We start from the raw sequence: 25,068 nt of genomic DNA on the forward strand, positions 1-25,068 counted from the left end.
AAGCACCGGGCAAGGGATGTCAGGAAGAGGCCCTTGTCCTCATCAAAATGGGGACAAGGTGCTTTGGAGTGGGGGGGGGGGGCACAGGGCCCCTGGCCTCAAAACCTTCATGTTGAGGGCATGTGGCTTGGTATGGTCCAGGAGAGGTGCTCACCCCCCTTTCCTGACCTACCGTGCTCAGATAAGGGTCTGGTATGGCTCTTGGGGGGACCCCACACCATTTTTTTTCAATGTGGTGGTTCCCCCTTAAGATTCATACCAGACAGAGGGGTCTGGTATCGTCTTTCGGGGGGGGGGGGGGGGGGGGATGGGGGCTCATGCTTATTTTTTTTTAACATTTTCGCACGGTTCCCCTTCAAGATTCTCAGCACACAAGTCGCACAGCAAGTCAGATCATCTTGATCTGACTTCTGGTACGACCTCCCATAGGGAACCATTGATTTTGAATATAGACAAACGCCGGACCAGGCTTAAAATCGGGAGTCCGCGTTTTTTTTTTTTTTTTTAAAAGCCAGCAGCTACAAATACTGCAGCTGCTGACTTTTAAAATAGTGACACTTACCTGTCCAGCGCGCCCGCGATGTCGGCACCCGAAGCCGATCTCTCGATCGTCTCTCGGGTGCTGTTGCCGCCGCCATCTTGGATATGGGAATCAGGAAGTGGAGCCTTTCGGGTTCATTTCCCGGTTCCCTACTGCGCATGCGTGAGTCGCGCTGTGCAATAAGGATGGACCCGCTGCCTCTGGGATCTGTGTGTTTCCCAGCAGGCAGCGGGGGACTTTCGGAAAGGGGCGTAATCTACATCCCTTTCCGCAGAGAGCTATCCTGGAAGTGGGTGCAGATACCTGTACTGTACAGGTACCTGCACCCCCTCCCCCCTGAAAGGTGCCAATTGTGGCGCCGGAGGGGGGAGGATTTCAATGAGCGGAAGGTCCACTTTAGGGTGGACCTCCGCTTTAAGGCTGGATTCACACCAATGTATTTTTATGCTTTTTGCATTTTGCACTACATGGTTTCCTATGGAACACGTTCTGTAGTGCAAATCTGCAAAATGCATAGGTGTGAATCCAACCTTACACAGCATTATGCCTTATTTGCTTTCAACACCTTTTGCTGGCGTCTGGCGTTTTTACAGCTCTAACACTGGAGCCTCAGAACGCACCGGTCCTGGGATTGTGTTTTTACAGCTTAAAAAAAAATAAAAAAATAAAAAAAAAAAACACACGACCATTCTGGAGCTAGGCCGAAGGCCGCTCCAAATAGGTTTAGCCGCTCGGATCAGTGACGATCCGTTGCACCCCTAGTCACCACACAATATGAATTGGTTCTAAAAGAATAGCTGCACTCTCAAAGTACAACTGTGTTTACCTAGCCACCTCCCCAGAAGCATTTACCCTAGACTCCTGGATTGCTTTACATGTCACTGCGGATCTGTGCACTGACAATATTGTGTGGTAATTTAAATAGTTTCCCATAGAACCCTACAAAAAGCTACTGCACAGGCGCATAAAAGATTTGGGGAGGAATGCACGAGGGTGCAAAAAAGGAAAGTCTGAAAGGAAGACTGCATGATGGACACTGAAGAAAAACAACAGACATTACTTTGAAGCAGCACCCACATCAGATCTGTAAGTTTATTTGCTCAATGTGCGACAGTTACATAATGAATCACATTCATGATATTCCATCACTGAGGAAAACTGCTAGAAATGGTCCGTGTGCCGAAAGAAAAAAAAAAAAAAAAGAAAGAAAAAATAAAAAAAGGAAAAAAAAATAAATCTGTACTGAAACACGGAGTTTGTTTAAAATAAAAATGAAACAAAAATGATAATCCACTGATCTGACCTTAAATAATTCACTGCATTACAATGACAGAAGCACAAACATAGGCTTATTCAAAAACAGCAATTGTCCTACACATTAATAATTAGAATTTCACCATGACTAACACCAGACATTGAGGTTAGGCTAAAACTGGTGTTTAGGATCCCGCCCGTGTCCCATCTACCCAATTTTTTATTTTTTTTAATACATTTTAATTTTTTTTTATTCTTTTTTGTAGTATTTTTTTTTTTTTTTCTCTTTTTAAGACCAAAAATTAGATATCTGCATGTCACAATAGCAACATCCATTACAGACCAATAAGTGATTACAGTTTTGTAGAACGTAGTCTACCTTTAACTCTCGCTTTCCAATGGAGAAAATTATTTTCGTTGCTTCTTAAAAATAAAGGCAATGAAATTGAAGAGTAGTTGGCTTGCCATAGGAATACATAACATCTACTGTATAATTTAATTTCAAGCTACGTTATAGAAATACAACACTAGCATGCACAATATTGTATTGAGATTAATGCAGCGGTAGTCATTTCATTGGAAAAACTGTTAAATAGGCAAGTGCAAAAAAAAAAAAAAAAAAAATGCTGCTTAGAACCTACTCATCATCCTTCGCATTGGAGCCCTCTTAAGATCTTTAAGGTTTTATAGCAGCCAAGAAAAGTAAAATAGTTCATGTAATTCCAGTAAATTACTTCCACATGGGACAAGTAAATTTAACACTGATCACTGGATAGACATTAGGGGACAGAAAAGGAAAAAAAACTGTAAATTAGCAATTGATTAGCCAATCCATACTAGGGAGGTATTAGACTCATTTAGGCATCTGGTTCAAATATTGGCTTCAATTGCACTACTCTATCACTGCTATAGTAAGCATAACTCATTAAGTCTGAATGAAAGTTGCATCAGCTAAAATTTTGTCACATGTCCTGTAGTTACCTATGGCTTAAAAATGATATATATGCAATAAAAAAAAAAAAAAAAAAAGAAAAAGAAACAAAAATCTTCCTATACAGTTTCCTTTTAAATACTTCTAAACTAGAACGTTTAGAACTTTGGTTGCATGTATCAAACCAGAAAATTACACAAAGCAGGTTTCTAACAGGAGTTATCCTTTTAATGCATGCCAAAAGACACAATGCATGGTAAAATGCTAGATTAACTACCCTTCCACATACAGTAGCAGATGTAATGAAATCCTAACAAAATTAAAACAATTAATCTATGGTTGGGGATTCCTTCTCAAAGGATTAGTGGGAAATTGGGAATAAAAGAATTTTTTTTATACAGAAAAAAGTTAAATTTTTATTCCATTTATATGTAATACTCAATTCCATTTGATTCCGTCAATTTTCCTGGTATTTTATAGCCAAGGAAACTAAAAAACACGATTGTGTTTAAAATGCTACAGTTAAATGCTCTAGAATACTCCAACAAAAAAAGTACACTGCATACTTTTTGTACAAACGAGTGTTTCGAAGTGGAGAATGGAGCTTATAGGGGTCATTTGTTTTCAGTTACATTTTTTGTGCCCCACAATAATTGCAGGACCAAATATTACCTGAGGCACTCATTCCTAAAACAACTCAGTACAGATTTTTTTTTTTTTTTTTTTTTTTTTAATACTCTTGATGCAATTTGGGATTCTTTAAAGGTCGAAAGGGCCAGCTATCAACCAAGCTATGGTTGAGCAAGAATAAATTAGCAGGGAAAAAACAAAAAACAACCACCACTATGAAAACTATACTGTTTTAGGACTGCAAGAACATCTAAAATGGTATGCGTTACGCTAGATAAAGAGATTTAAAGTCCATCTGAACTTAATTTTGAACCCACAAGCTACCAGATCTATACCCAAAGTCATCAACAGTTTAAATTGGATTTTTTTTTTTTTTTTGAAAGACGCAAAATCACTGATGGCCAATTGAAGTGCTGTTAAGTTATTCTATTGCTGGCAGAGTAAAGAATAAGTTAGTAGGGGTTTTATTTAAAATTGTTGCTGTAGAATTCTGTGTAAATTAGGTTAATAGTTGCAGTGTACAAAGTACACAACACACTAAATAAATATGAATAAAGCATGAAGGGCAAGACATGCATACAGCTAAAAATATAAATATAAAATAACTTACTGGAACCACAAAACTATTAAAAAGGCATTCCATTCAAGTTATTCCTATTCTTAAATCTCTTTCTAAATATGTCTAGCGATAACTTAAAATAAAAACAGCTCCACTTTTATTAACTACAGAACAGTCCATGTGCCAGTGTTAGGCTGCCATTCCATACTAGCACAGCCAGTCTAACTTTCCACTCGTGGTGTTTTGGCAAAATGTCGAAGAGGCAATCAAAGACAGGTGGTAGGGTCTTCCCTGGAGAGGTTGTCCCTTCCTTGCCCTCCCCCACCCTCAACCCCCCACTTGTGGGAAAAAAAATAAAGACTGCGGTAGTAGCATCAGCGTGCGGCTGCCAGTCTATCAGGTGGTTTTAATTATTCCCTTCTCCACCATCATCATCTTGCTGATCACTTGTCCAGAGTGTTAGGTTGTCACGTAGGAGTTGCATGATAAGTGTAGAGTCCTTGTAGGAGTCCTCATTCAGCGTATCCAGCTCTGCAATAGCATCGTCAAAGGCGGTCTTAGCTAGATGGCAAGCCTGTTCAGGGGCATTCTGGATCTCATAGTAGAACACAGAATAGTTGAGTGCCAAGCCCAGCCGTATAGGATGAGTAGGTTGCATGTGTTCCTTGCTAATCTCGTGAGCCTCACTGTAAGCCTTCTCTGAAGATTCAACCACTGCTGCTCTCTTTTCTCCAGTGGCAACTTCTGCCAAGTATCGGTAATAATCGCCTTTCATTTTCAAGTAAAACACTTTGCTTTCATACTGTGTTTCACTACAATTTTTGATGAGGAAATTATCTAAGAGGCTCAACACATCTTGACATACTGCTTCTAATTCTTTTTCAATTTTTTCACGGTAGGCACGAACCATTTCTATTTTCTTTTCATTGCCATCAGCAGAGGTCTTCTGCTCAATACTGCTTATCACTCTCCATGAGGAGCGACGGGCTCCAACAACATTCTTGTATGCAACCGACAACAGGTTCCTTTCCTCATTTGAAAGAGGGTCGTTCAACTCCGTCACCTGGTAATATATAAAATATGAATGAATATCAAAAAGTAAACTGACATTCTGAAAAAACTTAAAAATATTGCGTTCAAATGCCTTAAATTATTGAAAGTGGGAAGCTAGGCCAAATGTTTTCTGTGCCTTGGACAGAGGGAAAGGGAGAGAATCTGCCTATGTAAAACAAGACGGATCCCCGTTCTGACAGGGGAAAACATGGAGAACTGCTGTTCCTAGTGATCAGGAACAACGATCTTTGTGTTGACCCAGTAAGCTCAGCCTTCCCACAGCTAGAACACACCCAAGGAACGGGGCTAACCCTTTGGTCGTCCCCTAGTGTTAACCTCCTCCCTGCCAGTGACATTTATACATTCAGTGTATTTTTTTTAGCATTGATCACTGCAATAATGTCTCTGGTCCCCATAAAGTGTCACTTGGGGTTAGATTGGTCCCAAAACTGTCAAAATTGTCCAACGTGTCCACCGTAATGTCGCAGTCACGATAAAAACTGCTGATTGCCGCCATTACAATAAATAAAAATGCCATAAAAACTACCCCTATTTTGTAGACTAACTTTTGTGCAAACCAATATATGCAATTTTTTTTACCCAAAATATATAGAATACGTATTGGCCTAAACTGAGGGTAAAAAAAAAAAAAAAGAAGTTTATATCTTTTTGGGGATATTTATTACAGCAAAAAAAATAAAAATAAAAAAAAGTTTCTCAAAATTAATACTTTTTTGTTTATAAAACACAAAAAATAAAAACCGCAGAGGTGATGAAATACCACCAAAAGAAAGACATTTGTGGGGGAAAAAAAAAAAAGTCAATTTTGTTTGGGAGCCACGTCGCATGACGGTGAGATTGTCTGTTAAAGCAATGCAGTGCTGAATTACAAAAAGTGGTCTGGTCTTTGGTCAGCCAAATGGTCCGGGGCTTAAGCGGTTAAACAAAAAAAACAAACAAAAACCACAAACAGTAAAGATGTTAAGCCGCGAGTATCATCTTTATTCTAAGAAAAATTGTGATTTTTTTTTAGCCATAATCGAGCAGCTCCAATACGGTGTCAGATTCGTCATGGGATGACTTATGGGTGGTGGGAGAGGTGCGCCACCACCCCGGTAGTTTTCCCCACTTACCGGAGCGAAAACGATACAATGTGATGGACGGGTGGGTAAGATGGCCCCCCATTTAACCCTATGCCCTTGGAGGACTGGAGCAACATCAAAATGTCACATCCGCCCTTAATGGGCCCTTTGTGTGTGTAAAATTACTTTTTTTTTAGCTTTTTAAAGTGGTTGTAAATCATTACAAACACATTTTGACCTACAGGTAAGCCTAGATTAAGGCTTACCTGTAGGTCCAAGAAATATCTCCTAAACCTACACGGTTTAGGAGATATTTGCCAAAAAAGACAGGCAGCGTAGACAGCGGCACACAGAGCGTGGCACCGTGCGCATGCGCGTGAGTGACGTCATCGTGGCTTTGCCGAATGACAGCGGCGGAGCAGCGAGACCCACGAGAAGATGGATGCGTCGGACTACAGGGGACACCGATGACTTCGCTGGCTCCGGTGTCAGGTAAGTGACACATAATGGATTACAATGCGATGCATAGTAGTCCATTATGCTTTGCCTTTGCAGGGAATGAAAGAGGAAATAAACTCATCAGGGTTTAACTTCCTCTTTAAGCTTCACGTATACTGCTGCTGGTAAAACAGCCATTTAGGAGCAGTTGGGTATTTTCAGCTGCCCTTGGACTCTCCTCTGATCTCATCAGTACATGTACACAGGGTTGTTTATAAGCAGTTGAGTAAAGAGGAAAAAAAAAATAAAAAAAGGACGTTCAGGACAGACGTTTAGAGGCATTTGAAACAAATGCCTGCAACAGCTTGTAAAAGCAGTAACTCGCATTAAGCTGCATTTCTTTTACAGGCACTTTTCATTTTTGACAATTTGATTTTTTTTTTTTTTTGAAATCTTCTAAAACGAACTATCAAATGAAATCATTCAGGAGAGGTTTTAAACCATCCTGTGTACATTAAGCTTTACGTGTAAATGAGATCCAATTGACCCCAGATCTTGCAATAAAGAGGACCTGTCCTGCTTATTTCTATTACAGGGGATGCTTAAATTCCTTGTAATAGCAATACAAGTGATCCAAAATGTTTTTTTTTTTTTTTTAAAGGGACAGTAAAAATAAAAAGTAAAATACCGTATATACTCGAGTATAAGCCTAGATTTTCAGCCCCTTTTTTTAGGCTGAAAATGCCCCCCTCGGCTTATACTCGAGTCACGCAGATCGGCGACCATTCCACTATTCAAAAGCCGCACCTCCCTGTCTGATAGGCGGAACACTCAATTTCCCAGCAGTCAGTGTTCCGCCTATCACGGACATCCGCTCATTCTCATACTACGGACGAGGATGAGAGGATGTCCGTGATAGGCGGAACACTGACTGCTGGGAAATTGAGTGTTCCGCCTATCACAGTCAGAGAGGCGCGGCTTTTGAACAGTGGAATGGCCGCCGTCTGTCAGACGAGGAGGAGAGGTGCGGCGCGGCATGGCACACAGAGGCTGCAGAAGGCAAAGAGACAGGTAGGCTGCGATGGACACAGGCATGGACGGGACACAGGCATGGACGGGACACAGGCATGGACGGGACACAGGCATGGACGGGACACAGGCATGGACGGGACACAGGCATGGACGGGACACAGGCATGGACGGGACACAGGCATGGACGGGACACAGGCATGGACGGGACACAGGCATGGACGGGACACAGGCATGGACGGGACACAGGCATGGACGGGACACAGGCATGGACGGGACACAGGAATGTAACAGTAGCTGCTGCATGTCTCACCCTCGGCTTATACACGAGTCAATAAGTTTTCCCATTTTTTTGTGGTAAATTAGGGGCCTTGGCTTATATTCGGATCGACCTATACTCGAGTATATACGGAAAGAGATTTTTTTTTTTAAAGCTCCCGTTTTTTTAAAGGTCACATGCAGAAGCAGTAAACAGTGTTCAAACCACATGTGAGGTATCACTGACCATCAGAGCGAGAATTCTAGCACAAGACCTCCTCTGTAACGCTAAACTGTTAACCTGTAGAAATTTTTAAAACATCACCTATGGAGATTTTCTAAGTACCGTTGTTAGGGGTGCACCGAATGGGCTTTTTGGTGCCGAACTAGATACCGAAATTTAAAAATACACTAGGTTGAAAACTGAAAATTACAGTTTTTAAAAAATGGAGATGGTCAGAATGCAGACATTAGGGGTGCAACGGATCGTCACCAATCCGTGATACGAACAGGTCGCCACACGATCTGTGGAGCATTCAGCCTAGCTCCGGAGCGGCGGCCACCTGGAGACTGCAGACATGGTACATGAGATGGTCAGACTGCAGACATGGTACACAAGATCAATGCAGCCTCACCAGTTCCCCTCAGATGCAGCCTGCCTGAAAAAAAAAAAAAAAAAATGCACGCAGTGTTTTCCATGTATTCCAATGGCTCTAGTTCACACCATGAAGTCAGTTTCCGGTGCAGAAACTTGACTGCATGGTGTGAACTAGAGCCACTGGAATACATGGAAAACACTCTGCATGCATTTTGTGCAAGAAAAAAAAAAAAAAAAAAAAAAGGCACACGGAACTGCATTTGGTGTGAACTTGTCCCAAGCAGCCCTGTTCCGTTCCAACAGACATCTATTGGAAATGATCGTATCGTTACCTCTACTACCAACAACTTAACCCTTCCCCATTCTATCACATGGTGATAAAAACCTAGGTGGGTCAAAATCAAGATTATTGTTTTTATATGGCCAATAAAAGGGAGTACAGCCTTTGGCCTGTGACCTGGTTTTATATAGCATGGCTACATTCATGACTCTTCAAGATGCAGTAGCACATAAAACCTGTGGATTAGCTGTGGACAAAACTCTGCATTAAAGCTTGCCCTGGTCAAGAGCTTTTCCCCTCATGCAGCTTACCAGTGTCTGAATGCAGCCTCACCCGTGCCCAGATCAGAGCACCGACCTCCGTGTGTCACAGAGTGGTGTGGCTGCAGTAAAAATGTGCCACCTCCTGTAAATCACATGCTGATTCAATGTCCCGCCATTGGATCAGTGTGCCGCCTGTCACAGGAGGTGGGACGTTGTTACTGCAGCCGCCTGGGCAATTCAATTCACAGCTCCGTGACACACGGAGATCGGTGCTCTGATGTGGGGAGGGAGACTAGCCAGGAAAATGGCCCCGTAATGGGCAGCCCAGGCCCCACCCCCATTATTGGCAAGATTTTCCTTTTGGCAATATGCCGAAAAGACAAATTTTTGGGTGATATGTTTCAGCGGCTGAAATTTCGGTGCAGCCCTAACCGTAGTTAGTTGCCATTTCACGAGTGTGCGCAATTTTAAAGTGTGACATGTTGGGTATCAATTTACTCGTAATAGCTTTACATTATAAAAATCAGGCTAACTTTTTTTTTGGGGGGGGGGGGGAAAAAAGTACATCTTTTCAAATAAAAAGTAAACACTGATGTGCAAATACGGCGTGACAAAGTATTGCAACTAGGGCTGAAACAACTAATCGATTATGAAATTAATAGATTACGATTTTCATAATCGATCGGCTAGTAACAAAAACTAAAATGAGCCCTTTATAGTACAAAGAGCAAATAATCGCTACTGTAAATATTACTTTCAGTAGTGATTATCTGCTTTTTCTACTTTTTTTAACCCCAATATGTTACTAAACGTGTTAGATCTGGTTCACATCTATGTGTTTTTTGCAGAAATGCACTACAGTTCATTTACATGGTTTCCTATGGGACACGTTCACATCTGAAAGGGTCGGGGGCTTTTAACACAAAATGGTGCTTTATTGGTTCAATATACTTCATTGGAGAAGCTGCAGAAAAGAATTAATGCGTTTTTGCAGCAATTTGTGTTTTAATCTGCCCAAAAAAAATGAAAAAATGCAAATTGCAGTAAAATCACGTGCGCAAAAATCAAAACGCACAGCAAAAGGCACTGCAGAAACAGATCAAAAGCAAACTGCATAGGGGTGTATCGAGCCTTATGCTGGTCACACAGATCAATTTTTGGATGAGAATATTCAGACAAAAAAATCTTTGTACATTCGCTGAATGAAAGAATTTTGTGTGAAATTTTCACTAGTTTTTAAAATGAATTTAATATCTGAACGAAAAACCACATACACTGTCTGAAATTTCCTTTGACTAAGAAGTTTTCTATTTCAAAATTTTCCCGTCACTGGTTGAAAATGAACGTCAATTTGACCCACTTTTTTTTTTTAAGGTCATTAACCGATTCATCGAAAATAATCAGCCAACTGATCGATTATGAAATTAATCGTTAGTTGCAGCCCTAATTGCAATGATCTCCATTTTATTCTCTAGGGTCTCTGATGAGAAAATAAATAAATAAATAAATAAATAAATATATATATATATATATATATATATATATATATATATATATATATATATATATATATATATATATATATATATATATATATATATATATACACACACACATATACATACATACACACACACTTTACTGATTTTAACTTGTAAACAAAATGTTATAAATAGGCTTTATCCTTAAACGGCACTTTGCTAGTCACTTATATAAAGTCTCTCTATATCTACAGTCCATCTAGACAGTGCTACTGTCTGAGCTTCCATAGAAAGAGGATATATCCTAAAACCAGAAGTGTGTCAATGGTCAAATCCTGGAGGTGAGAGGAAAACAAAAATCTCAAAACCGGAAAATAATGCAACCATAACATCTGATTAGTAAGATGAAACATATTCCATTTATGCTTTTGGCATTCGATAAGCTTGTTTCTGCTCTAAAAGTACATTGACCTGAGCAATGTCCAGGACATGATTTAGATATTTCAAATAGTAAGCAATTTCCAGCAGCAACTTCTGAAGATTTAAGACCCACATGTACCGCTGCAAAGAGTCAGGTCCCTGTTCAAAAACACACAACCTGTGCCAACTGCTCCCTCTACAAGTGGTCGTCCAAGTACCCCATAATAAGGTTCCACAATGTGGAGATAAAACTTACAAGCAATGCTACCCATTGGGTAAATCTGCACAATAAGAAGAAAATACAATTTCAGGGGTTAATGTAATGCACACAGATCAAAATCCATCTGAACTATTCTACTTTCAGAGGACATTTTATATATGGTGGATCAGCAGAGGGTCCAGCGTTTTCGTTTTAGCAGTCTGAAGGTGGTCACTAGCAGACAGAAGGACCAGATTATAAAGGAGCCCCTTTCAAATAAAGTCAAATGTGACTGGCTAGAGCACGGACCACGTCCAGGGAATGAAGGGCCACCTCCTTAGGATGTGTCGGTTTAGGACACAGATGGTAACAATGTCTTCATTGATGTGAAATGCCAAAACCACCTTCGGCAGAAAAGAAGGTTGCGGACGCACAACCACCTTAACCTTATGGATAACCAGATAGGGCGACTTGCAAGACAAGGCCGCCAGTTCCGAAATACTCCTGGCTGATGCAATTGCCACTAGGAAGACCACTTTGAGAAAGAGTCAACAAGGGAATTTCCCTGATGTTCTCAAACGGTGGTTTCTGAAGCACCGATAACACCAGGTTCAGATCCCACGGGGGTAAAGGTGGACGTACTGGAGGAACTACACGCCGGACCCCCTTGAATAAAAGTGCTCACTAGCGAATGAAATGCCAGGGGTCTTTGGGGGCGGGGACGCCACCCTTTCTCACACATGAAGATGTAGGCCTTCCAGGGACGAGGGTATATCTTCCGAGAAGATTTTCATGCTCAACATAGTTGAAATCACAGAGTCCGACAGGCCCCGGTTCCTTAGCACCTGGCTCTCAACAGCCATGCCATTAAAACCAGCAATGGTAAAGCAGGATGGAGAATCGGACCTTGACACAGAAGGTCCTCTCGTAACAGCAGTTGCCAGGGAGAGTCTGCAACCAGGCGTACTAGCTCTGCGGAGCAGATGTGGTAATTGTTTTAGTTGAGGAAAGGCGTAGATCAGTCGGCACTGACCCCACAGAGCCACCAGCGCGTCTGCCCAGGGATCTCTTGACCTGGATACGTATCTCAGCACCTTACAATTGAGACGGGAGGCTAGAAGATCCACATCTGGTGTGCCCCGCCGCAGGCACAGTAGCCTGAACACCTCCGGATGCAACACCTATTCTCCTGGGTCCAGCATCTGGCACCTTAAGTAGTCCACCTGCCAGTTTTCTACTCCTGTAAATGGCCGACAAGGCCGGTACATGTCGCTCTGCCCACTGAAGGATGTAAGTGACCTCCCGTGCTGCAGCCAAGCTTATCGTTCCTCCTTGATGGTTGACATATGCCACAGCCATGGAGTTGTCTGACTGGATCCTGATCGGATGCCTTTGTAGTCTCATCGACCATGTGGAGAGGCATTGCCTGATTGCTGGACGTTTGAGCACATTGATCTGCAACTTGGATTCCTCCTCCGACCAGAGGCCCTGGGTTGACTGTACTCCCAGCACTCCACCCCAGCTGGTCAGGCTGGCATCCGTTGTGATCACCGTCCAATGTAGAGGTAGGAACGACTTCCCGGTCCGAAGTGCCGGGGACCTCAGCCACCGGAGCAGGGAGTCCCTGAATGGCTCACCCGAATCTGTCAATCCAGGGATAACGAAGATTTTTCTTATTTTGTCAATATCTCCTTCTGCAAGACTCTGGTGTGAAACTGGGCGCACGGTACCGCCTCGAAAGAGGCCACCATGAGGCCCAGGACTCGCATGCAGAATAGTTTTACCACAGTTCGGAGAGCCTGCAGTTTGTCTGAAGGGAGAAAAACTCTCGCTTCCATGGAGTCCAGCAGTAATCCTAGGAACTTCAAGCGCTGAGTCGGTATGAGCACAGACTGAGGTTCAACAGCCACACAAATTCCTGCAGGGTTTGCATGGCGATCACCACATCCTCCTTTAATTCTGAGCCGGAAAATGTTCGGAGGAGATAGTCTAGGTAACCTACGATCGCGTTCCCGCGTTGTCAACAACACCAAAATTGGAGTCAATACTTTGGTAAAGACTCGGGGTGCTGATGCCAGGCCAAAGGGAAAAGCCACAAATTGGTAATGGGCTTCCGACTGCCAAAACGTATACATTTTTGATGCCGAAGGCATATAGGCATGTGCAGGTATGCATCCTGGATGTCCAAAGACGCCAGGAGTCCCCTTAATGGAGTGCAGCAACTAATGAGCGAACCGATTCCATTCTGAACCTCTGTACTTTTACAAAGCAATTGGGTCCAAGATTGTAGTCCCCAAAAAGGAAGGGGGTACGTCCAAACAGATTGGAGTAGAAGCTCTGGAACCTTTCCGACTCCAGAACAGGCACTATCACCCCGCGGCTTAGCAGGTCCCTTACCGGCCCCAATAGGGTCTCCCGGGGAGCCGGGAGTAAGGGTATGCTGGAGGGGAAGAATCTGTTTGGTGGCCAAGAGAGGAACAATCTTGTAAACAGAGGAAATCAGTTCGCAGACCCATTGTTCAGATAGCAGAGAGGCCTACTGGGGTGCAAACTCCCGAAGATGGGCGGGGCTAAACCTTCATGCGGTAGCATTTTTGATCACAGGCTTGAGGTTTCAGACACGGTTTTGTCCCTCAGAGGTCATCCTGTCAGACTGGGAGCGTTTAGCCGAAGTCCCGGATGGAAGAAAAAGCCTCTTGAGCGGAAAATGAAGGCCCTTGCCTGCGGCGTGGCTCTTTAGTCTTCCTGGCCTGTGGGAGCAAAGTACTCTTCCCACCTGTGACATTCTTAATAATGTCATCCAATGAGGCTCCAAAGAGCCGCTCACCAAGGCTTTTTAAAAAAAAAAAAAAAAAAAAAAAAAAAAGCCTGGTCCGCAGACCAGCATTTTAGCCAAGTCAGGCGCCTCAGCACCACTGCTGACACTGAATGACCAGAGGAACCGACCATTTTTTTTTTAAGAAGGCTCTCCTCAAAAGGGGTAACGCACTGCCATTCTTTTTGCTACAGAGAAGGTCCGTTGCAGGTCCGTTGTGAGCTGTAGTACTTACAGCCCATCAGAGTACCTGTCTGCAGCTTGCAGCATACTGCTCCCGAAGGCAATATCCTCATTCTTGCCTACATGAATTTGATAAAATTTGGTGAATGTATGTACTGAAGACCAAGTTGCAGCCTTGCAGATGTAAACCATGGAGGCCTGGTGACGCACTGCCCAAGAAGCACCAAATGCTCTGGTAGATTGCACCTTGACTTGGAGAGAATCTTACCCTTTTTAAATCATAAGTTTGAATAATAACCATCCAAATCCACTTGGAGACAGTGGATTTCAACGTTGCCTGTCCTTTTAGGACCTTCTGGCAGAATAAATAAGACATCAGTCTTACAAATCTGAGCATTTTTATTTTATTTTTTTAAATAGATCTTCACTGCTCTCACTACATCAAGACAATGTAATGACTTCTTCCCTGGAACCCGATTTTGGGAAAAATGATGGCAGGACAATATCTTCAGATGAAAGCCTGAAACCACCTTTGGCAATAAACCTGGACGAGGGCGCAACACCACTCTATCCTCATGAATAATCAAATATGGCTCTTTACAAGAAAAAAAGCTGCCAATTCTGAAACCCTCCTTGCTGAGGATATAGCAACCACAAATATCAGCTTCCTAGTCAGGACTAAGGGAATATGCTGTAATGGTTCAAATGGCTGTCTTTGTAATGTCAACAAAAACTAAATTCAAGTCCCAAGGTTTTAAAAGGTGATTTAACTGCATCACCCCTTGCACAAAACCCCAGACTAAAAGCGCAGCAAGCAGTCTGAAATAAAATTGATAAGGCTGAGACTTGGCCCTTAATAGTACTCAGGGCCAATGTCATCTCTAAGCCCAATTGCAGAAAGGAAAGAATTCTGCCTATGATATCTCACCGAGGGTGCCGACCCTTGGGAATCACATCAGGAAACATAAGCCTTCTAAACTCTAATATATAGGTAGGTAAATATCCGCACTCGGCTAAACTTAAACAAAAACCAGCTGAACACCACACCGCAAACTTCCCAAATATTTGCCAGCGTGAAGGCTCATGCAAAATAAAAAAAAGTGCTCTGAATCGTGTAATACGTTTTAACACCAAAAAAATTCTTCTTTGCATAAAGTCAGATGCTGTAAAAAGGACTCCATCGAGTCTCCAATGTACAGATAGCGTTTAAAATACAAAACAGCGCTGAATGAAAAATAAAATTGCTAGCAGATAAAAAAAAAAAATCTGTATGTGGTTTTAAATGGCGATCGCATATGTTGAATTTTTTTTATACATTTCTATGGACATTTATTTATGATTTATGGACTTGCATATGAATTCATTTTTATAATTTTTTTATTGCACATTTACATGTTAATATTGATTTCGTTTAAATTACACTTTATTTTGGTTTCGGATTGTCACCATTTTTGCATGTTTCACTTGTGCGATTATTTAATCATTTATTGAACAAGCGCTGCACTTTATTTTTTTCTATAATGTATAGTTCTGGAAGCTGGCTTTCTTGCATTAATCAAAGTTGAAATAACTGACCCGGAAAGCCCACGTTTCTTCAGAAAGTGGGTCTCAATAGCCAGGCCGTTAAATTTAGCGTTCGTAAAGTAGGATGGATATCGGCCCCTGTGAAAGCAGGTCTGGCCTAAGTGGGAGGGGTCCTGGACCCTCTACTGCCATCTTTATGATCTCTGCGCACCATGACCTTCTGGGCCATGCTGGTGCTGCCGGCTAACTGCTTTTAACTGCGATTAACTGCTGGCAACTTAAGTAGTCTTCCTGTCAATTCTCTACTCCCGGGATGAAAACTGCCGATAGGCATGGGACATTCTTTTCTGCCCAGGTTAAAATATGGTTAACCTCTGAGCTGAGACACTCTTGGTGCCCCACCGTCGGTCCAGGTTTTCAAAGCCAGACACGCTGACCGAATCACTAGGATGTTGATGGGCAGGGTGCTTTCGGATCTCGACCACTGTCTCTGGACAGTTGTCTTCTCTAGTACTGCTCCCCAGCCTGAGAGGATCTGTCGGTACCACTTTCCAGATATTTGGTCTGAATGATTTTCCTTTCAGCAGAATCCAGGTTAGTAACTAGCTGAGGCTTTGGGACACAGTTGGGGATAGTTGCATTGGCAAGTCCAAAGCTTGCATTGTTTTGTTCCAAGCAAAGAGGATACTGTTTTGCAATAGTCTCGAATGGAACTGGGCATAGGGAACCGCTTTGAATGAAGCTACCATTCTTCCTAACAACCTCATGCAAAAGGCAAAATTGAGGGATTTTTTTTTTTACCTGACCATCCGTACCAGCTCTTGTATGGAGCTGATCTTTGCCGGAGGCAAGAGCACCCCTTTTCTGGGCTGTGTCTAGGCCTAAATATTCAACCCAGACTTTCCAGGTAACTGGTTGTAATGCGTACACACTCTGCTCCAAAAACGAGCCATTGACTGGTCTATTAACAGTAGATTGTCTAGGTACGCCAAGACTGTTATGCCCTGTGCCCTCAGCCTGGCTAGACACGGGGCCAGTACCTTTGTAAACACCCGTGGTGCTGTGGCTAGCCCGAAGGGCAAGGCTACAAACTGAAAGTGTTCTACTTCGAATAGCAGAAATTTCTGGCGAGCAGGAAATATGGGGACATGCAGATTGAGGTCGATGGATGCCATAAGTTCTTCTCCTTGTAGGATGGACTACCGAGTTGATTGACTCAATGCGAAAAGAGCGGATCTTCAGGAACCGATTTATACTCTTAGATTTAAAATGGGTCGGACATCCCCATTTGGTTTTGGTACCGTAAACAGGTTTGAATAGAACCCCAAACCTTGCTCTTGTGGGAATCTGTATGGATTACCCCAAGCTAATAATCGGTCTAATGCTTTAAACAGGGATTGCCTTTTCCCTGGATCCTTGGGAACATTTGATCTCAGAAAACGACACTTCTAGTTTGTATCCCAGAGATACTGTGGAGATTACCCATCTGTCCCATCTGTGACTGACTCGGGAGGCTTTAGTATTCTGCTTTGCAGATTTGCGGCCTCAGGTCCTGGGTCTGACCAAGGTCTTCCTCTAGAGTCTGATGGTGGAGGCCATTGCCACTGGCTAGAGGTGGAAGCCCCTGGTGCAGGAGAAAAAGTCCATTTAAAATGAGGGACATTTATACTTTCTTTTGACTGGCAAAAGAGTACTCTTTCCACTAGAAATCATCTGGATGTACTTATCTAAATCGTTGCCAAATAGTCGCTCCCCATGAAAAAATAGGATTTTTGTACTCACCGTAAAATCCTTTAATCTGTAATTCACCGACCAACAGCTCCTCTCTAACAAAATGGGTTGTCAGCCCTATCACTGGAGATAACTAACTAGGCAAGTTGTAATACAACACTTCAGAACGTTTAATTCCACCCAGGGGGCGGTCCCTAGGCTACAACCCCACAGCCTGCTCTAGCAGAACTCAGTACGTCAAAAAGCAGTAGTACAAAAATCCTATTTTCTCTTATATTCACAGACCGACACAGCTCCTCTCTAACAAAATGGGACACCCCCAAGCAGTGCCAAACGAGGGGTGAGAAAAACAGCATAAGAACTTCATCCACCATGGTAAGTGGGAACTATTGAAACTAAACCCACAAAAAAAATAAAAAATAAAACCCCCACCACACACACACACACACACACACACACACACACACGTGTGTGGAAAAACACCACCACATAGCCGGGTATCCTCAACAGGGGTGATCCCCAAGACAGCAACCATTTGCAGAAGTAATGCAACAGTGCATTAACATAACAGTACTGCGTTTTTACCGAAAAACCAGGAAAAAATATCGATTGCATATGAAATTGCAACTACACGGCCGCCAGCAAAACTTTGTGGCCAAAACAGGCATCAGCCGATGCACTGACGTCTACCTTGTAGAACTTAGTAAACGTATGGACAGATGACCAAATTGCCGCCTTACACACCTGAGCGACCGACGCTTGGTGTCGGAAGGCCCAAGACGTTCCGATTACCCTTGTAGAGTGGGCCGTGACCAGAAAGGGGGGCACCTGCCTCTTCAAGGCATAGGCTTGTACTACAATCTGTCTGATCCACCTGGAAATGGTGGCCGACGCGACCTCCATACCCTTCTTTGGACCAGCCACCGAAACAAACAGTCAGTCTGACTTCCGAAAGGGAGCTGTGGTAGACAAATACACCTTCAGAGCCCTAACCACGTTGAGAGCGTGAAGGGCCACCTCTTTGGGGTGTTTCGGCTTAGGACACAACTATGGTAATACAATGTCCTCTGATATGAAAAGCCGAGACTACCTTCAGTAGAAAAGATGATTGCGGACGCAACACCACCTTATCCCTGTGGATGATCAGATAAGACGACATGCAAGACAGCAAAAAGAGTCAACAGGGGAATCTCACTGATATTTTCAAACGGTGGTTTTTGAAGCGCCGACACCACCAGGTGCAAATCCCATGAAGATAACTGGACACACTGGAGGGACTACGTCGCACTACCTGAACGAAGGTACCCACTAAGGAGTGCGATGCCAGGGGTCGTTGAAGAAAAAAAAAAAGAAAAAAAAAAAAAAGGACAGCCAAGGCTGAGATTTGCCCCTTGATGGTGCTCAATGCCAATCCCTGGTCTACTCCTTGCTGGAGAAACAGCAGGATCCTGATATAGAAAAGGAGCGCGGATGCCATCCTTTCTCCTCACACATGGAGATGTAGGCCTTCCAGGTACGATGGTATATCTTCCGAGAAGATTTCCATGCCTTCAACTGGAATCACCCAGTCCGACAGACCCCCCCAGTTCCTCAACACCTGGCTCTCAATAGCCATGTCGTTAAAGCCAGCGATGGTAAAACGGGATGAAAGATTGGACCTCGAGATAGGAGGTCTTCTCGCAACTGCAGTCACCAGGGAGCGTCTGCCACCAGACGCACCAGGTCCACGTACCAGGGCCGCTGAGGCCAATCTGGGGAAACAAGGATTACTGGAATCCCCTCGGCTTCCACTCTGCGAAGCAGACGTGGCAACAGTTTCAGTGGAGGAAAGGCGTAGATCAGCTGGTACCAATCCCATGGAGCCACCAGCGTGTCTGCCCACGGATCTCTTGTCCTGGACATTAATCTTGGCACCTTCCGATTGAGACAGGAGGCCAATAGATCCACATCTGGTGTGCCCCACTTCAGGCAAAGCAGTCTGAATATCTCCGGATGCAATGCCCATTCTCCTGGGTCCAGCATCTGGAGGCTCAGATAGTCCGCCTGCCCATTTTCCACCCCCGGGATGTAAATGGCCGACAGGGCCGGTACGTGTCGCTCTGCCCACCGAAGTATGTGAGCGACCTCCCGAGCAGCAGCTGAACTTCTTGTTCCCCCTTGGTGATTTAAGTACTCTACAGCCGTGGCGTTGTCTGACTGTATCCCGATCGGATGCCCTTGAAGGCACATTGAACATGTGTGAAGGCACAGCCTGATCGCTCTCAATTCGAGCAGATTGATCGGCAACTTGGATTCATCGACCAGAGGCCCTGAGCCGACTGAATCCCCATCACTCCACCCCAGCCGGATAGACTGGCGTCTGTAGTGATCACCGTCCATTTCAGAGGAAGGAACGATTTTCCGGACTGAATCACCGGGGACCTCAACCACCAGGTCAGAGAGTCCCTGACTGGCTGGCTCACCTGGATCTGTCGATCTAGGGACAACTGAGATTTGTCCCAATTCAACAAGATCTCCTTCTGCAGTACTCTGATGTGGAACTGGGCATAAGGTCCTGCCTCGAAGGATGATACCATGAGTCCCAGTACTCTCATGCAAAACCGGAGCGACGACCACTTGCGGTGCATCAGCAGTTTTACCGCGGACTTGAGAGAGTCTGCAATTTGTCTGAAGGGAGAAAAACAACTCTCGGTTCCCTGGAGTCCAACAGTAAACCTAGGTACTCCAGACACTGGGTCGGCACAATTAGATGACTTTAGGTTCAACAGCCACGCAAATTCTTGCAGGGTCTGCATGGTGATTGCCACATCCTCCTCTAATTCTGAGGCGGAAGATGCTCTCAGGAGATCGTCCAGGTAGCCCACGATCGTGATCCCACGTCGTCGCAGCAACGCCAATACTGGAGCCAGTTCTTCGGTAAAGACTCAGAGGGCTGATGCCAGGCCAAAGGGAAGACCCAGAAATTGGTAATGGGCTTCCGACTGCCAAACGTGTACATTTTTGATGCCGAAGGCATATGGGTATGTGCAGGTACGCATCCTGGATGTCTAAGGACACCAGGGAGTCCCCTTGATGGAGTGCAGCGACTACTGAGCAAACTGATTCCATTCTGAACCTCTGCACTTTTACAAAGTGATTGAGGGCTTTCAAGTCCAAGATCGGATGTGCCCCTTCCTTCTTGGGAAACACAGATTTGAGTAGAACCCTGGAAGCATTCCGATTCCAAACTGGTACAATCACCCCCTGATTCAGCAAGTCCCTTACCGCCCTCAACAGGGCCTCCCGGCGAACCACGGATACGGGTATGCTGCAGGGGAAGAATCAGTTTGGCGGCCAAGAGAGAAACTATCTTGTAGCCTGTGGAAATCAGATCGCAGACCCATTGGCCGAATAACCGGGACGACCACTGAGCTGCAAACTCCCGAAGGCGACCCCTATGGCGTAGCTCCTTAGCCTTCCTGGCCTGTGAGAGTAGAGTACTCTTACCACCAGTGGCATTTTTAATGTCAAAACGAGGCTCCAAAGAGCCGGTCGCCAAGGAAGGGAAGATCCGTCAGGGCTTTCTTGGATGCCTGGTCAGCAGACCAGCATTTCAGACAAATCCTCAAAAGGGTAACGCACCACCATGTATTTGGGGGGAATCGAAGAAAAAAAATAAATAAAAAATCAGTTGTGGACGACCCCATTCCTTGTAAATGAACTTATCAAAATAAGTCAGATACGGGAAAACCTTAGGTGGCTTGTGGGACCCAAAAGGGACCGCTACATCAGCAGAGGGATCCGCTGGCTCCTGAATCTTCAGGGAATCACGCACAGCTGTGCTCCAACACAGTGCTCCAACTAGCGCTTTGTCATCCACGAACCTGGACGGGGACTCGTCCGAACGGTCCTGGTCAGCATCATCTGACAAGAGAGCAGGGGTCACCAGCCTCAGCAGGACCCGAGTCTGTGTCAGAGCTCTCCTCAGAGGGGGCACCTTTCTTCCCATGTACCGCATCTATCTTGGCAATGAACGAATTAAGGACTGCCATAAGGGTGTCCATAGGGACCGCGCAATCCGCAGGTGACCTGGTTGCAATTGCTGGATTTCAGGGGAAGAAACACCAGTTTCTGAAGCTATGCTGACCCTACCCTGTCTGCCACCCAAAAGGGGACTCAAGACAGTGACAGTCCCACCCTCCTGCTGCCACTGGCTGAGGGTCTCTAACCCACTGGACTCACCACCCTGGGCCGCTCCGTGCTGTATTACCGCAATGCCCGATGATCCCCAGCGCTCCCAGATGTAGAGATAGCAGAAAACTGTTGGTGGGCGATCAAACATGTTCAGAACACAGGATAACCTTCCCAGCGCCCTGTGATGACCAAACAGCAGCAGCAGCTAGAGCACAAAAAACGTGGTCGGGCTACCAGAAAATGGCTGCCGGTGTGCTCAATAGGGAATCACCAGGAAAATGGCCAACTTAAGCCAGTCTGACACTTGCCCATACTTAAAATGGCCACCGAACAGCCCTATGAGGGACTAGAGAGAACATGTGGCAGGCACAGCGCTGCACCAACACAGGGGCATGACTACACAGGCATCCAGCGGGACTAAGCTTCAGTACTCAGGCACCCAGTACAGCTAAAACCCCCAGGTGAGAGCCCAGACACTCACGCACACCTCTCAGCACATGTACAGCCCCCCATGGGGGGGGGGACCCCAAATCGAACTACCAGGGAATGCCCAGCTGTTCCACCCTGCCAGGCAGGGAGAGCTGTACTTAACAGTCCTGAAGTTGGGAGACAATCCACGGTAGTCAGCTCCTGATCAGTACAGGGAAGACTACTGGCCTCGGCATGCTGGGATGCAGACATCAGTAACCCGGTAATATGTATGCCCTGGAGCATAAAGCTCACCGACCTCTGGAGCTGAGGTATGTCGTGGCCTGCCGAGCCTTAGCTGCGACCTGCACGCGCTCAATGGCCGGACTGGGGAGATTACAAGAATAAGTGAACCAGCCTGTCATCCAGCCGGCTGTTGATAGAAGATCACAGGATCATTCATCTTGCGCAAAAAGCCAAGCTTGTGCATCAAAAAAACATGGACCTATGGGCCTTCAGGGTTCCTAGGTCTCATCCCCTCACTAGGCAAGAAAAAACAGTTCTGCTAGAGCAGGCTGTGGGGTTGTAGCCTAGGGCGGAACTAAAAATCTCCAGTGATAGGGCTGGCAACCCATTTTGTTACAGAGAGGAACTGTCGGTCGGTGAATATAAGAGAAAGGGGAACTAGTCAGAAGCTCCCTGTAAAAAGCTTTGGCAGACCAATCCTTTAACCAAAGGGTCCTACGCATATGTACTAGTACCTGGTGAATAGAATCCTTCATAGCATCTATGGCAAAATATAATGATTTTTGTAACTCAATTGACAGGCCCGTTATGCAGGGAGCTCTTTAAGAGCCTCTGTGAATTGGTCCTTTATGACTGACAGATACCTACTGCTGCAACTGCAGGCTGAGCAACAGTCCCTGCTAAGGAAAAAGAGGATTTTAAGAGGAATTCCAGCTTTTTATCTGTTGGATCTTTAAGCATTTGTGCATTGTCTACTGGACAAGTTAGACTTTTATTCACGCTGGAAATGGCAGAATGAACTGCTGGAACCTTACACCTCTGAATTTTTCCTCCATGGGATAGAGAGCCGAGAATCTCCTTGAAGGGAGAAAATGTTTATCTGGATGTTCACATTCAGCATAAATAAGCCTTTCTTGTAACGCATGGACTGGAAATGCATGCAGAGGTTGTAAAGGTTTCAAAGAACCCAAAGAAACCAGACTTTCAGCTGACTCCGTTAGGGGTAGCATGAAGGTGGAACGATCCATTTCTGTAAGGGTTTGTACCCCAGATTGTGAAGCCGATTCATCAGCTGTTTCCTCGGCAGAGGAATAATCGGCTTGTTTTTCCTCTCAATAATCTGAGGGCAACGCCTCATCCTGTCCCTATTGTTGCCTTGGTAAGGGGTCTGGAGCGGGAGGGGGGGTGGATCACGCACGCTTCCCATCACCTTGGATGGAGGATGCGATTAAAGCTGCTAATCTTCCTTCTAAGCCCTGCAGGGCAGAGGAAAATGCACCTTCAATCACGTATACAGGGGCTCAAGTGTGTGAAGCAGTAGCACCAATCGGTTCCAAAAAGACTCACCCTGGCTTGCCATATCTGGCATCTCCGGAGAGGATGACGACAGTGAGGAGTAGGGGTGCAAGGGATCATCACCAATCCGTGATCCAAACGGGTCACCCCGGTTCGGATCGGCACACGCCGCGATCTCAGCCTTCGGAAAGGCCGCGGCTTCGGTCTAGTTCCGGAGCGGTGGCCATCTTGGTGCACCCGGTCATTTACAATGTGATCTAGGGCTGCAACGATTATTTTCATAATCGATTAGCTTTCAATTAAATCAGTTAATAACCTTTAAAAAAAAAAAAAGTGGGTCAAATTGACGTTAATTTTCAACCACAGTGACGGGAAAATTTGGAAATTGAAAATTCCTTTGACTAAGACGTTTTCTATGCATGTGGTTTTCGTTCAGAAATTACATTAATTTTAAAAACAAAATGTTTAAAAAAAAAAAAAAAAAATTCTTTCATTCAGCGAATGTACAACGATTTTTCATCTGAATATTCTCATTTGAAAATTGATCCGTGTGGCCAGCATAAGGCTCAGTACACACCTATGCAGTTTGCTTTTGATCTGTTTCTGCAGTGCTTTTTACTGTGCGTTTTGATTTTTGCGCACGTGATTTTTACTGCAATTTTCATTTTTCTTTTTTTTTGGCCAGATTTAAAATAAAAAATAAAAAAAATAAATAAATAAATACTCAAATTGCTGCAAAAAACGCATTACATGCTTTTATGCAGCTTCTCCATTGAAGTATATTGAACCAATAAAGCACCATTTTGCATTAAAAGTCCCTGACCCTTTCAGATGTGAACGTGTCCCATAGGAAACCATGTAAATGAACTGTAGTGCATTTCTGCAAAAAGCACCAACACATAGATGTGAACCAGGCCTAAGATGTTTAGTAACATAATAGGGTTAAAAAAAAAAAAAACACAGATAATCACTACTGTAAGGGGTTATTTTTTTACTGTAGAACAGTGAAAGTAATGTTTACATTAGTGGTTATTTGCTCTTTTTGTACTATAAATGGCTAATTTTAGTTTTTTTTAACCAATATGTTACTGCCAATTAATCGATTCTGAAAATAGTTGGCGATTTCATAATCGATTAGTTGAAGATCAATTAATTAGTTGTTTCAGCCCTAATGTGATCGCTCCGTCAAATGACGGAGCGATCACTTGTAAACAAACCGGTGAGAGCTTTGATTGGCGGCAGCAGCAGAATGCATGAAGCTTAAAAAAATAAAATAATCGAGCCTTTAGAAACCCTAACCGCTTTCAGACTAACCACCACACATTTACTGCGGCAGTGCGGCCCGGTACAACGTACCTGTACGTTGTTTCCACCTTGTGCGCGGGTGCACGCTACCAGCGAGCCACTGTGATTGGACACAGGAGGCAATCAGCAGGTTCGGCAGCCACAGTGGCCGACAGGACACGCCAATTGTTCGCTGGAGAGGCAGAACGGCAGTCAACCTATGTAAACAAGGCAGATCACCATTCTATCAGAGGAAGAGAGATCTGGTCTTCCTGTTAATCAGGAACACAGAACGCTCTCTCTTACTCCCTAGGAGCACACTTAACTAGGGCTGCAACTAACAATTATTTTCATAATCAATTAGTTGGCTGATTGTTTTGATTAATCAGTTA

General features: G+C 44.3%; 1 protein-coding gene across 1 annotated transcript in view; it reads right to left on the minus strand.

Moving 5' to 3' along the window:
* Positions 1 to 1,597: 1,597 nt before the first annotated feature.
* The window catches only part of LOC143958926 (14-3-3 protein gamma-A), a 59,788-nt gene continuing 36,317 nt past the window's right edge, over positions 1,598 to 25,068 (minus strand). The window contains exon 2 of the mRNA XM_077467911.1: positions 1,598 to 4,978. Within this exon, the coding sequence (XP_077324037.1) occupies positions 4,322 to 4,978 (657 nt within the window). The 3' untranslated portion in view covers positions 1,598 to 4,321. The remainder of the gene's footprint in view (positions 4,979 to 25,068) is intronic.

The sequence above is a fragment of the Lithobates pipiens genome, unplaced genomic scaffold, assembly GCF_037356315.1.
Source record: "Lithobates pipiens isolate NorthernLeopardFrog02 unplaced genomic scaffold, aLitPip1_a1.2 Scaffold_65, whole genome shotgun sequence".
In the NCBI taxonomy this organism is placed as follows: domain Eukaryota; kingdom Metazoa; phylum Chordata; class Amphibia; order Anura; family Ranidae; genus Lithobates; species Lithobates pipiens.